This window comes from Hirundo rustica, chromosome 8 (genome assembly GCF_015227805.2).
Source record: "Hirundo rustica isolate bHirRus1 chromosome 8, bHirRus1.pri.v3, whole genome shotgun sequence".
Taxonomy (NCBI): domain Eukaryota; kingdom Metazoa; phylum Chordata; class Aves; order Passeriformes; family Hirundinidae; genus Hirundo; species Hirundo rustica.
The window spans coordinates 4,487,303-4,499,358 of NC_053457.1; the positions used below are offsets into that span (position 1 = coordinate 4,487,303).

The 12,056-nt window shown below is 45.3% G+C and overlaps 1 protein-coding gene across 4 annotated transcripts in view; it reads right to left on the minus strand.

Annotated features, from left to right (window-relative positions):
* The window catches only part of PCDH15 (protocadherin related 15), a 638,687-nt gene that overhangs the window by 96,935 nt on the left and 529,696 nt on the right, over positions 1 to 12,056 (minus strand). For all 4 annotated transcript variants that reach the window (XM_058421490.1, XM_040070932.2, XM_058421489.1 and 1 more), the window contains one exon: positions 11,428 to 11,556. In XM_058421490.1, the coding sequence (XP_058277473.1) occupies positions 11,428 to 11,556 (129 nt within the window). The remainder of the gene's footprint in view (positions 1 to 11,427; positions 11,557 to 12,056) is intronic.

Genomic DNA, 12,056 nt, shown 5'->3' on the forward strand with positions numbered 1-12,056 from the left:
GGTTAGTTTGGAAAGATGTTTTAGAATAGATAAACTTCTTGTTTCAGAAAGGAAATTAAAATGACTTGCAAATATAGGGCAGGCTTTGCAACTGGGTCCCTAAAAATATTGACTATGAATGTTGTGAACTCATTTGGGCACATCTTTAGGCAGAAACACCTTTGCCACATTCTGCAAGACTGATCTGATTCACAGAACCCCAGAAGGGTTGAGCCTGGAAAATCCCTCCCAGCCCATGCAGTCCCAGCTGTGCCCCATGCCCACCTTGTCCCCAGCCCAGAGCACTCAGTGCCACCTCCAGCCCTTCCTTGGACACCTCCAGCCATGGGCACTGCAAACCTCCCTGGGCAGCCCCTGCCAAGGCCTGAGCACCCTTTCCATGGAGAAATTCCTGCCCATGTCCAACCTGAGCCTCCCCTGGCACAGCCTGAGGCCGTTTCCCCTTGTCCTGTCCCTGTTCCCTGGCAGCAGAGCCCGACCCCCCCTGGCTGTCCCCTCCTGTCAGGGAGTTGTGCAGAGCCACAAGGTTCCCCCTGAGCCTCCTTTTCTCCAGGCTCAGCCCCTTTCCCAGCTCCCTCAGCCCCTCCTGGGGCTCCAGCCCCTTCCCCAGCTCCGTTCCCTGCCCTGGACACGCTCCAGCCCCTCCAGGCTCTGTGGCCGGGAGGGCCCAGCACTGGACACAGCCCCCGAGGTCCCTCAGCAGCGCCAGCCCAGGGTTCGGGCCCTGCCCTGGGCCTGTGGCCACCCCATGGCCGGCACAGCCCAGGGGCCATTGGCCTCCTGCCCCCCCGGGCACCCCCGGGCTCCCGCGCAGCCGCTGGCACAGCACCCCCAGGGCCTTTCCCGACGGGCCCTTTCCAGCCCCTGTGCCCCAGTCTGGAGCTGCAGGGCCTGGGCTGAGCCCGGGGCAGGACCCGGCACTTGGCCTTGCTGATCCTGAGCCCATGGATCCAGCCTGTCCTGATCCCTCTGCAGAGCCTCCTGCACATCCACACTCCCAGCCAGGCTCGGTGTTCTTCACAAACTGACTGAGGGTGCACTTGGATCCTCTCATCCAGATCAATGATAAAGACATTAAACAGTTATTTCCACAAAAAGTAGCAATCAAAGCATCATTATTAAGTCCAATTATCTAATTGGGATTATACCACCATAACACTGGCGAAGAATTAACAGATTTATCACTCTAAACTTGAAAAGAGATAATGTTCTCTTTATGGATAAGAAAGAAAGAGTTTAATCTATTTCCTAAGGGAATCCTGTCTCAAGGTTGCATAACTGTTCCCACATGGCAGTAATTTCCCAGATCGTCTTGGAGCCTGTGGGAAAAAACTCCTTGGACAAGGACTTGCTATTGGTGCAGACATTCTCTGTCCCTCTTTGCAGTCATCACTTTGTACCAAAATGGACACCTTTAACCCCAATTTCACCCCCAGATCTGTCATCAACAGATGCAAGACTTGCCAGGAAGTGAGGGAACAGAATGTGTGAAAAATGGGGAGTTTTCAGATTCTGCTTCAAAAAAACCAGCTCTGGTTGAATTCATCTTGACCCTGACAACAGGAAGAATCATAAGAACAATCATAAGAAACTCAGGGAGGAGATTAGAGAGGACCTTCTCCAAATCTCAGCAGTACAGATCAGAGGTTCTGGTACCCAACGCAGACGCTCCCTAGCTAGGGAGAGAGGATACACTCCACGTGCTGAGCTGTGGTTCTTCCTGCGGGACTGTGGAGAAAATATGAACAGATGGGATGGAAAATCTACGGCTGCCCTGGCACAACGGGTGCGTGAATTGAAGGAAGTCAAGATTCAAAGAGGGAGTTCCACCAAAAGGGAAGCGGCTCCAGCTGCCCGTAGCCGAACTGCCAGGTATGACGATGATGACATGTCCGACCCCTTTGAAGGAACCTCCAAGACATATGCTCAAGGAAAGAAGGATAACCAGGCTTAGAGGGGCCCTGCCTCTAGCCAGGTAGAGGCTAGGGAAAACCGTGTATTTTGGACTGTGTGGATTTGTTGGCCTGGCACATCAGAACCACAAAAATACGAGGCCTTGGTTGATACTGGTGCGCAGTGCACATTACTTCCATCAAGACATGTGGGGGGAAGAATCTGTTTCCATTGCTGGGGTGACAGGGGGTTCACAAGAGTTTACTTTGGTGGAGGCTGATGTGAGCCTGACTGGAAATGAGTGGAAGAGACACCCTATTGTGACTGGCCCAGAAGCTCCATGCATTTTGGGCATAGACTTCCTCCGAAATGGGTATTTCAAAGACCCAAAGGGATTTAGGTGGGCATTCGGGATAGGAGCTGTGGAGACAGAGGGTGTCTGTTATATTACATCCCAGTAAATTTAATCCCATTTGGTCATTACCCACACAGGGCTGAATTCCGTGAGTGAACAGGTACAGAGGTGGAGAGAAACAAGAAAAAACTTAATTGCCATATAATCTCAATCCTAAAGAAAGTCCCAAAGCCAAGGAGAAAATAGCAGGACTGAAAAGAGGCAAGAGCACATTCCTGTGCCCACTCAAGGCTTTCCACCACAACTCATCTCTAGTGATTTGCACAAAAATTATGGTGAGAGTCCTGAAGTTTTGGTAGACAAAAGGCCACCAGATGACAGCAGGCCTTAAAAGGAGCTGCAGGTGTATTTACAGGCAGAAGGCTCTTCACAGCCTTGCAGAGGTTGAAATGAGGCAGCAGAAACAGCAGCTGTGATTGCTGGAGGCAACACAGCCCTCAAGGGCCACCGGGGACACAGGCACCACAGAAACTGAGACCGAAAAAACCCCACAGCAGAATAAAAAAAAAAAACCAACAAAAAACAAAACAAGAGGAGAGAACTAATAAAAAGGGATAAATTACAGAAGGAATAAAAGAGATTCCAAGACAGGGCCATAGTGTCATTGTAGGGCCATAGTGTCACTGCATCTCAAATGTTGGCCCATTTCTACCTTGCCCATCTCATAAAATCACAGAATCCCAGAAGGGTTTGGGTTGGAAGCACCTCAAAGCCCATCCAGTCCCAGCCCCTGTGCCATGGGCAGGGACACCTTCCACTGTCCCAGGCTGCTCCAAGCCCCAGTGTCCAACCTGGCCTTGGACACTGCCAGGGATCCAGGGGCAGCCACAGCTGCTCTGGGCACCCTGTGCCAGGGCCTGCCCACCCTCCCAGGGAACAATTCCTTCCCAATATCCCATCCATCCCTGCCCTCTGGCAGTCTGAACCCATTCCCTGTGTCCTGTCTCTCCAGTTCCTGTTGCAGATTCCCTCTCCAGTTTCCCTGTATCCCTTCAGACCCTGGAAGGAGCTGTGAGGTCTCCACACAATCTTCTCCAAGCTGAGCAGCGCCAGCTCTCCCAGCCTCGCTCCAGAGAGGAGGTGCTCCAGTCCCCTCAGCATCTTCATGGACTCATCCAGACCTGCTCCAATAGTTCCTTGTCCTTCTTACATTGCAGGCACCAGAACTGCGCACAGAACTCCAGACAGGCTCTCACCTGAACAGAACAGAGGGGGAGCATCCCCTCCCTCCACACTGTGCAATGAGCCCAGGATACATCTCCTGGTGTTTATCCAAAATCAGGAAAAATGTGTCCATCCAAAGAGACAGAGCAAGCACTGCTGTTATTCTGGTGACTCCTCAGATCTCTAGGATGCCTCTTATTTCCATCTCTAATTCATGATAAGTCAAACCTGGAAATCTGGGAATACAAATGACTCACTATTTTATTTCCCAGAAAATACATCCCATGTTTAATAGAGAAACTATCACCTACAAGGTCACATCCTTTACCTGATGTGGTAAATTCAGATTTGTGTTACTAGCTCTGCTTCTGCGTTACCAGGAAACCCTCAGGAATATAAACCAACAGTGCTTCAGACTAACAAATTGTCTCCCTCCACCTCAAACAGCACGAAAACACAGTCCTGGGAGATGGGAATGACTAAGACACCTCTGAAGGATCATTAATTCTGAAATATAATGACAAGGGCTTGAATGTCAACAATATTCATTATATCATCATCATCCTTTGCAAAAGAAACCTCCTATTATATCCTCAACTCTTGCTCACGATGGTGACAGGATTTAGGCAGGTTAATTGAGGATTTGTGCCTGGAATGTTGGAGCTGGAAAACAGCAAAACAAGGTTGTTATTCCTACTTGTCTCCAAATCAGAGACAAGCACGATGAGTATCCCCCGTTCCTGCAGGCTGAAACATTTCTTAGGGACTACTCTGCCACAAAAATAGCTTCCTTCAGTTTAAATTTGCCTTCTTCAGGAGCAAAAGTTCCCCACAATCCCTACCCAAGCCAAACAAACTCCTGATTTTGGACAACTCGCCCAATATTCCAGCAAACCCGACAGATAAAGGTAGGAATTGTGCTGGAGGATCCAAATGATGCTGTTGGTGAGAATTATTGTTCTCATGGCAGATAACATGATGTTTTTATTACTAGAGGTTTAATAGGTTTATTACTGAGGGTTTAATGGGTTTATTACTCTGGGTTGGAAGTATTCCCAAGCCCTTCATTTGTGTCAAACAGCAAATCAACTGTGGGTGGGAGTGGTAGATTGGATTTTGTACTTGTTTTGCGGGGAGATTACAGTTTTGTGCCCACAAGACAAAATTAACATCTCCCAGATGCAGTCAGAGGCCACAAATATCTGAAATGTGCCTGACCTCTTGGTCATAAACCGAATATTTGTAAGTATTTTAAGGAGTGAACATCAGTCATCCATAAAAGTTTGGACTTTCCTCCTTTCCTAAAAAGAAAGGCTTTTCCTCTCTTTTGTTGCTTCTTGCCTGCTTTTACACAGCCTTGCACTTTTAAAATTTTCTTTGAGGGCTGGAGCTGCTCATCTGGGAGGAAAGGCTGTGAGAATTGGGATTGTTGAGGCTGGGGAAGAGAAGCTTTGGGGTGACCTCACTGCGACCTTCCAGTGCCTGAAGGAGCTACAGGAGAGCTGGAGAGAGACTCTGTACAAGGGATGGAGGGACAGGACACAGGGAATGGCTTCAGACTGCCAGAGGGCGGGGATGGATGGGATATTGGGCAGGAATTGTTCCCTGGCAGGGTGGGCAGGCCCTGGCACAGGGTGCCCAGAGCAGCTGTGGCTGCCCCTGGATCCCTGGCAGTGTCCAAGGGCAGGTTGGACACTGGGGCTTGGAGCAGCCTGGGACAGTGGAAGGTGTCCCTGACATGGCACAGGGGGTGACACTGGATGGACTTTAAGGTCCCTTCTAACCCAAATCCATTTAGGATTCTTTGATTTTGGCTGTCTTACAATTTCAAGGCAAATTCTACTTCTTTGAGACCCAAGTGCACACACATCCTTTGGAAAAATTCTGCAGGCTTTGTGGATATCCTCCAGAAACTTCAGCATCCTACTGAATTCCCAGGTCATTGCAGCTCATCCTTCACTCTATTCAGACTAGGATAAAGGAAACACCCTGTAAATTATCAAAAACTGACATAATTTTAGGTATTAGACAAGCCAGAAGAACCCTGGATGATTACTTCCATGGTCTCTGCTAATTCCAGTGCACCTGGAGGGTTAATTCCCAAACTAATGAAATGTGATTCCAAACAAAACTGCACATTAAGATAAACCCTAAGAGCAGATATAAATGAAAATGAAAATCCGAAAGCTCATGGCTGCAAACCCGTCACTGGATGGGCTGGTGAGCCTCCTCCATGAGTTAATCACATTTTAACACATCATAGCCTCAACCAGCCCAGCTCTCTTCAGCTGGCACACAATGAAATCCTGACCTCGGAGACTTGGCTGTCCTTGAAGGATGATTAAAAATTTGAGGTTTTGATGAATATGTTCTTTGACAATGTTATGATCAAGAGATAAAACCAATGCATTTGCACACTAGAAAAAATTAAAACACCAAAAAGGCCCTCCCGAAACAAAAACTTTCTAAATCACAGATGGAATATACTGTTGGAAATGTCCACATTTAGCTGGACTCCCAAATGCTTCTCTAATGTCAACCCAATTTAAAGTTATTTCTGGAATTTCTCTTTGGGTTGGAAGGGACCTTAAAGCCTACCCAGTGGGCTTGGGACACCTTCCACCATCCCAGGCTGCTCCAAGCCCCAAAGTCCAACCTGGCCTTGGGCACTGCCAGGGATGGGGATCAGGCGTCAAAATCCTAAAAGGGCATGAATCTGTGACATGAAATCACTGATTCAAAAGATTTAGTTTGGCATCAAGCTGAAAGAGATACTAGGGCTTAAAGGCATCCCAAAATGTAGTGTCAGCAGACAAAACCAAGCATTCCTTTCATGGAAAATCCTTGGACTCTCAATAATCAACTGCCACGAACGTGCTGAAAACAAATATCAATATTTCCACTGCAGTAAAGCACGAATTATTATCTGCAGGGCAAAGATGGAAATGAATGCACAAATATAATAAATTTTGGGAACAGGGAAGACAAGAGCACAGCTTTTGAAATCCCTTTCGTTTAAGAGGCCACGTTATAGGTGGCAAGGAGCTTTGTTAACCTCTTTGATCTGTGCCCAAGCTGACCTAAGTTCACGGAAGAGTGGAAAAAGGTGAGGAACTGTGGCTGCAGCCACTGCTGCCAAATATCCTCCAGGAATTCCCTGGTGCCAGCAGGAAGAGGTAATTCTGTCTAGCACTGATGGTCTGGATAATAAATAACCCAAATCTATGACCCCATCTCCTTCTCCTGATGCCACGGCTTTGGGCTTGAGACATCAGTCCTGTTGTGAGAGGAATTTGCCTGCTAACAAACATGAAAATCCAACTAGTAGCACATGAAATCCTTTCTGTGACCAGCATCTCCCTGAGGATCTTGAGAGAGACAGTGCTGAAAGTCTTAATAAAGTCCTTTCTACCCTTGCTGGGGACAAATTCCTTAATAACCTGAAGGAAACGATACCCCAAAGTTCTCTCCCAATGATCTAGCAATCATCCAGCCACTCGTAAGAAATTAAGTCTGAACTTTCTCTGGTTGGAATTCACCTGCCACATTCTGATTCTCTGTTTTTGGGGTCTAATTACATTTTTTTATGGATTCTGACTCTCAAATCCCAGCTGCTCCTGTTGGTTCTACATCTATGAGATGAATTCAAACTGCATTTTCAGGCACTGGGTCATGCAGTGAGCCGGAGTCCTGGACTCACTCTGGGTATTTGAGATTTAGAGCCTGTGATTTTACTCTTCCCCAAAGGCTTAAGAACTTTCCCTCCTGGATTGTCCTCTCCAGAGCCTTCTAATCTCCTTTTTCCCTGGTCTTGTCCTATCTCCTGCACCTCTAATTTTAATTCCTTTTCCTCCTGCATTGTTCTCTCCTGCCAATAAATCTCCCTTTTTTCCTGGTCCTCTCCTTTTTCCTCCACCTCTAATTTTCCTTCAAGCTGTCATAAAGCCCAGGAAATTTGGGAATTTAATTTCAGGAACGTGTATTTTTAACACAGACAAGGTGTCGTCTGCAGCGCAGGTTTCGGGAAATCACACCCTTCACATGCAGAACAAGGGGATTTAGGAAAACTCAAATTCCTTTCTAGACTTTTCCACAAGATATTGTAACGCAATAGAACAATAGAATCACAGATGCTTTGGGATGGAAAGGACCTTGAAGCTCATCTCATCCCAACCATTCCATGCACATGGGCAATAATTCTTCACCAGCACTTTAAGGAGTTTTCCTGCCTGTAGAAACACAGAATGAGCTGCTTGTGAAAGTTCTCCAGAGGTCATTTAGTCCAACGTAACAAGCTTTACCCAACAGCCGTGAAATTTAAATCAGGCTTTAAATCCAGGGTTTATCCCCTTATGAATTTATTAAATAAAAATAGGAGCCTGTAAGAATTCACTGATACCCACGGACAGAAAGCTCTGCTGGGAAATAACTACATTTCATCAGCATTCAGGAGGGCTAGTACGGTACAACCAGAATTCAAATACAAACAAAATAATTCCTCCAAACTTTCCCATGTTCTCCAGAAGGAAGAATAGATCCATCCTAAAAAACAACTTTCTTGAAGCATTTCTTTTATGACTTAAAACCAAGCAGGTGACAGAGATATCACAAAGCCAGCAAACTGCTCTCGTTACTGGAATCGATTTATCCTGTTTTCATTTTAGGGAAGATCCAAGGGCTGGTGATACTTGAGCACATAGTTCTTTATCCCCATTTTCCATCTCATTTCTTTCCCTGTCGCTCTCTCTCCGTGATAGCAACATGTTCATGCTGAAGTTTTCAAACAGTGCTGATCAATGACACCAAAATATCCAACAATAAATGAATTATGGGGTTGGGTGAAAGAATCTGGGTATAAATAAAACCTCACACGAATAAACACTTCAGTCAAGGGATGTCTTTCCTCTCCAGGGCCCCATCTGCTCAACAGCTTTTTAATTAACCCCAGGCTGCTTTTTCAGAGTCTGCAACAAACTGCTGGGGACTGTCTTCCCCTGCCTGAAGGTGTGAACGTGCCTGCAGATCAATATATTGATCCTTTTCCTAAGTGTCATTCCATCTTTTTCACCTCCCGTGCCCCTGGGATTGACTAAAGTGCCGTGTACAATGTAGATCATCCTGATGCCCCATCTCCAGCTGGTTTAGACTGCAAGAAAGTGCCTGAATTTCACTGTTGAGTTTCCAGCTGGAGCTCCTGGATTCCTGGGGGCCCTTTGTGGAGACTTCCACTCAGCAGCTGTGCTCCTGCATAGCTGGGGTATCCCCAGGATCAGAGGGGAAGGAGCAGCAGGGAATCCAATCCACCTCTGAATGCCCCAATTTAGAGAACACAGCGTGAAATAAAAGGATTGGAAACACATCTGCTCCACTGGCAGCTTCATCCTGTCTGGCTTTTGTTCTTTTAATCTTCAGGAGGCTCCTGGAATGCCCACAGGCAGCGCTCCCGTGCCAGTGCCTCCAGCAGCTCCAGCTGGCAGCGGAGCTGCCGGAGAGGGAGAACACATCCAAGAGTGGATATTGTCTGCCTGCCTGCATGGAATAAATTCTCCAAACCCTCCCTCTGCCACAAGAAACCTCTCACTGCCTTTCTGCTGCATCTCCTTAGGAAACCACCCCCCAGATATTATCAAAGTCCTTACGGGAATCCATTTGAAAGTCCAGCTTTGCCGCTGAAAACAAAGCAGAGCATGGAAATCTCTTGTCTGTGGCAGGAGTTATTCCTGGGATATTGCTTAGAATCCCCATCCCTGGAAGCATCCAGAGCCAGCCTGGACAGGCCTTGGAGCAAGCTGGGATGGTGGAAGGCATTCCTGCCCATGGCAGGGCTGGAATGGCATCAGAGTTAAGATCCCTCCCAACCCAAACCACTCTGGAATTTTGACAATGAGCTCAGGCACCCAATCCTGAGACCAAACCTCCTGAGTCCAAAATCCTGAGGGATCAAAGTGGTTGAGCACCTTTCCCATGTCCTTCCTCACCAAGTTCTCTGCTCCCATGAGCAGCAGGGCCAGATCTTGGGTTTTAAGGTAAAAATCTCTTGCTATTTTTTTTTTTCCCCAGGTAAAATGGGAAGGTGGCATTCAAAAGGGGAAGGGATACAACAAAATCTGTCTTTTTATTTAAAATCCTCTGTGTGACTGCTTGTTCTGATGGATTTTAAGTTTCTGTTTGAAATGAGTAAAAAGTTTTCTGAAAAGCAGCTCTGTTAATAAGTGGGTTAATTCTTGGCAGGGAAAACACATGGCACTATAAGGATTTCTTCTTTCACCAGGCTATTCCCACATAAAATAGCCCTTTATTTAAATTTTATCCACATTAAAGCTTCCATACAATATTTTTTCCCATTAACACCTCTCTCAGTGGTTTTATCTACAGTGAAGCACAACACACCAAAAGCTATTTCAGTTTGTAAGGAATATCCTGAAACAACACAGCTACACCCAAACTCTCATCACCATTATTTCAATAACCTCACTGGAGCCAGGAAAAAAAACCCCAAATGCCCCAATTTCTCTTTTCTATACTACGGAATGGCATTTCCAATGGATATCCCTGTATCAATTTGCAGTTGTGAACGTGAGACAGGAGAAATACACCCAGTATTGGGGCTATAAAGAAAAAGCTTTCTCCATCCAGGGATAAACAGGACAGGAAATGACAGATGCAGTTTCTGTCACTCCAAGTAGGAATAAACTATCCCAAGGCTTCAATAAATATTTTCATTTCCACACAACTCAGAAATTGCACTAATTTAGAAGCCAGGGAGCTTCTTGTGGCAATAACTTGTTGCATTTTACAGTTCTGTCACAGCTAAAAATAGAGGCAAGCTCGTGTTTGAGAAGATGATTGAGCCTTGAGGGCCCTCAGCAAAGCACAAAATGGATTTGAAGGATGTTCGGGACTGATTGGAAATGTTCCACCTGTGCCTTTTAGGATGCAAAATGAAAAAGAACCACACAGGAAGGCAATGACAAAAAGCAGAGCAGTAATTTAACGATTTGTGAAAACTGACTTAATTGCACGGAGGGATCCTAACTTTGTCCAAGACCAGCTCTGATTTCTTATTAAATAATGTAAGGATGGGAAGGAACATGATTATTATGGGTATTTGGATTCCCGTGGTTCCCAAAATGTCCTGTTTTCCAGAAGCTTCTACCTAAGGAGCTCTCTTGATATGGTTGCTGCTGGGTAAAAAAAAAAAAAAAAAAAAAAAAAAGACGCATTTTCCACCTAAATTCCTGAAAAACGCTTCCCAATTCCTCTTTTACCTACAGCTCCTGCTGGATCCAAACTTGGTGCAGCAGATATGAGACATTACATTCAACTTCTGGATTGAAAAACCCTCTAATTAATATTTTCTTCTTTCCCTTGAGTCAGGAAAAACAAATATTACCAAAAAAAGTGATGTTTTCTTCAAGAGACTGAATCCTCCTCCAGAAGACCCCCGTGTGTTATAAAAATTTACAGTTTCAAACCCAAATTAACACTACCCCCTATTTTTATATGCCAGGTCAGTAATTATTCTACTCAAGGGTTTATCCGATTTTCCCCTTAACGGTCTTACAATTTCCTCTCGGTGTGACAATTTCCTGCCCCCGGGTGTCCCTTGCTCAGCATGTTTGAATTCTATCTCAAAACAAATAATTTCAAAATGTGGCAACACTCCTTTAACCCTGTAAATCTATTATCAGCGAGTTTTTACAGGGGAATTTCTAAACAACAAGCTTTTTCCGTGCTATTTTTAAGTGACAAAGTGTTGTCAGTATTTAGAAAAGAAAACAAAACAATTCCAATATTTCAAAGCCTCAAAATGTGACTTTTTAGCAACAAATAGAGAGTTTGCATTTCAACTGAAGATATTTGGATGGGTTTTCATCTAAGGCACAATTATTTTGTGCTCTTTCCTCGTTGTCTGGACAGCTTGGGTAATAGAATAAACAATTTTAAGGACTTACCCTTACTTGACCAACGAAAGCGTTGGCTTCCTCCTCCTGCACAGAGAGGTTTTTGGGGAGAAACATGTCAAAAACTGGTCCGTTGTCATTGACATCTGTCACCACTATATTGACTGTAGCAGTCGAAGTCTAGGCAGAAAAAGAACATTTTGCAGAAATTCTCGTTATTTTACAGCTTCCCAAGTGACAACCCTACTGTTATCTATTAGACAGAATCACAGGTAAGCAGATTATCAATTTTTTAAACGTGTTTTTGTGAAAAGGGAAGCACTTCAAGAGTTTATGTTGAATTTTTTGAAGACAAAATAGGCTGAAGACCGACTCATACATTAGAGCCGCATGATAAATATCAGGTATTTTTTTCTTTTTTTACACAGTATTTTATTGGTTTAAGGAGTTTTTGTTGTGAGTGGAGGGAAAAATCTGAAAATATCAAAATTTGCCAGAATGTGAAAAGGAAACTAGTGATTTATCAGTCAAAATATGCCAAAGTGATGATCAATGAAGCAGATGAAGTGGCAAAATCATCCTGTATCATCCTCTTGTGCCATCCTTCCCCCACCCCACCCTGATGTTCTGTTTTGCAACCCAATTTTAACATCCCAGGAGTGGGAACAGCAGAATTAAAT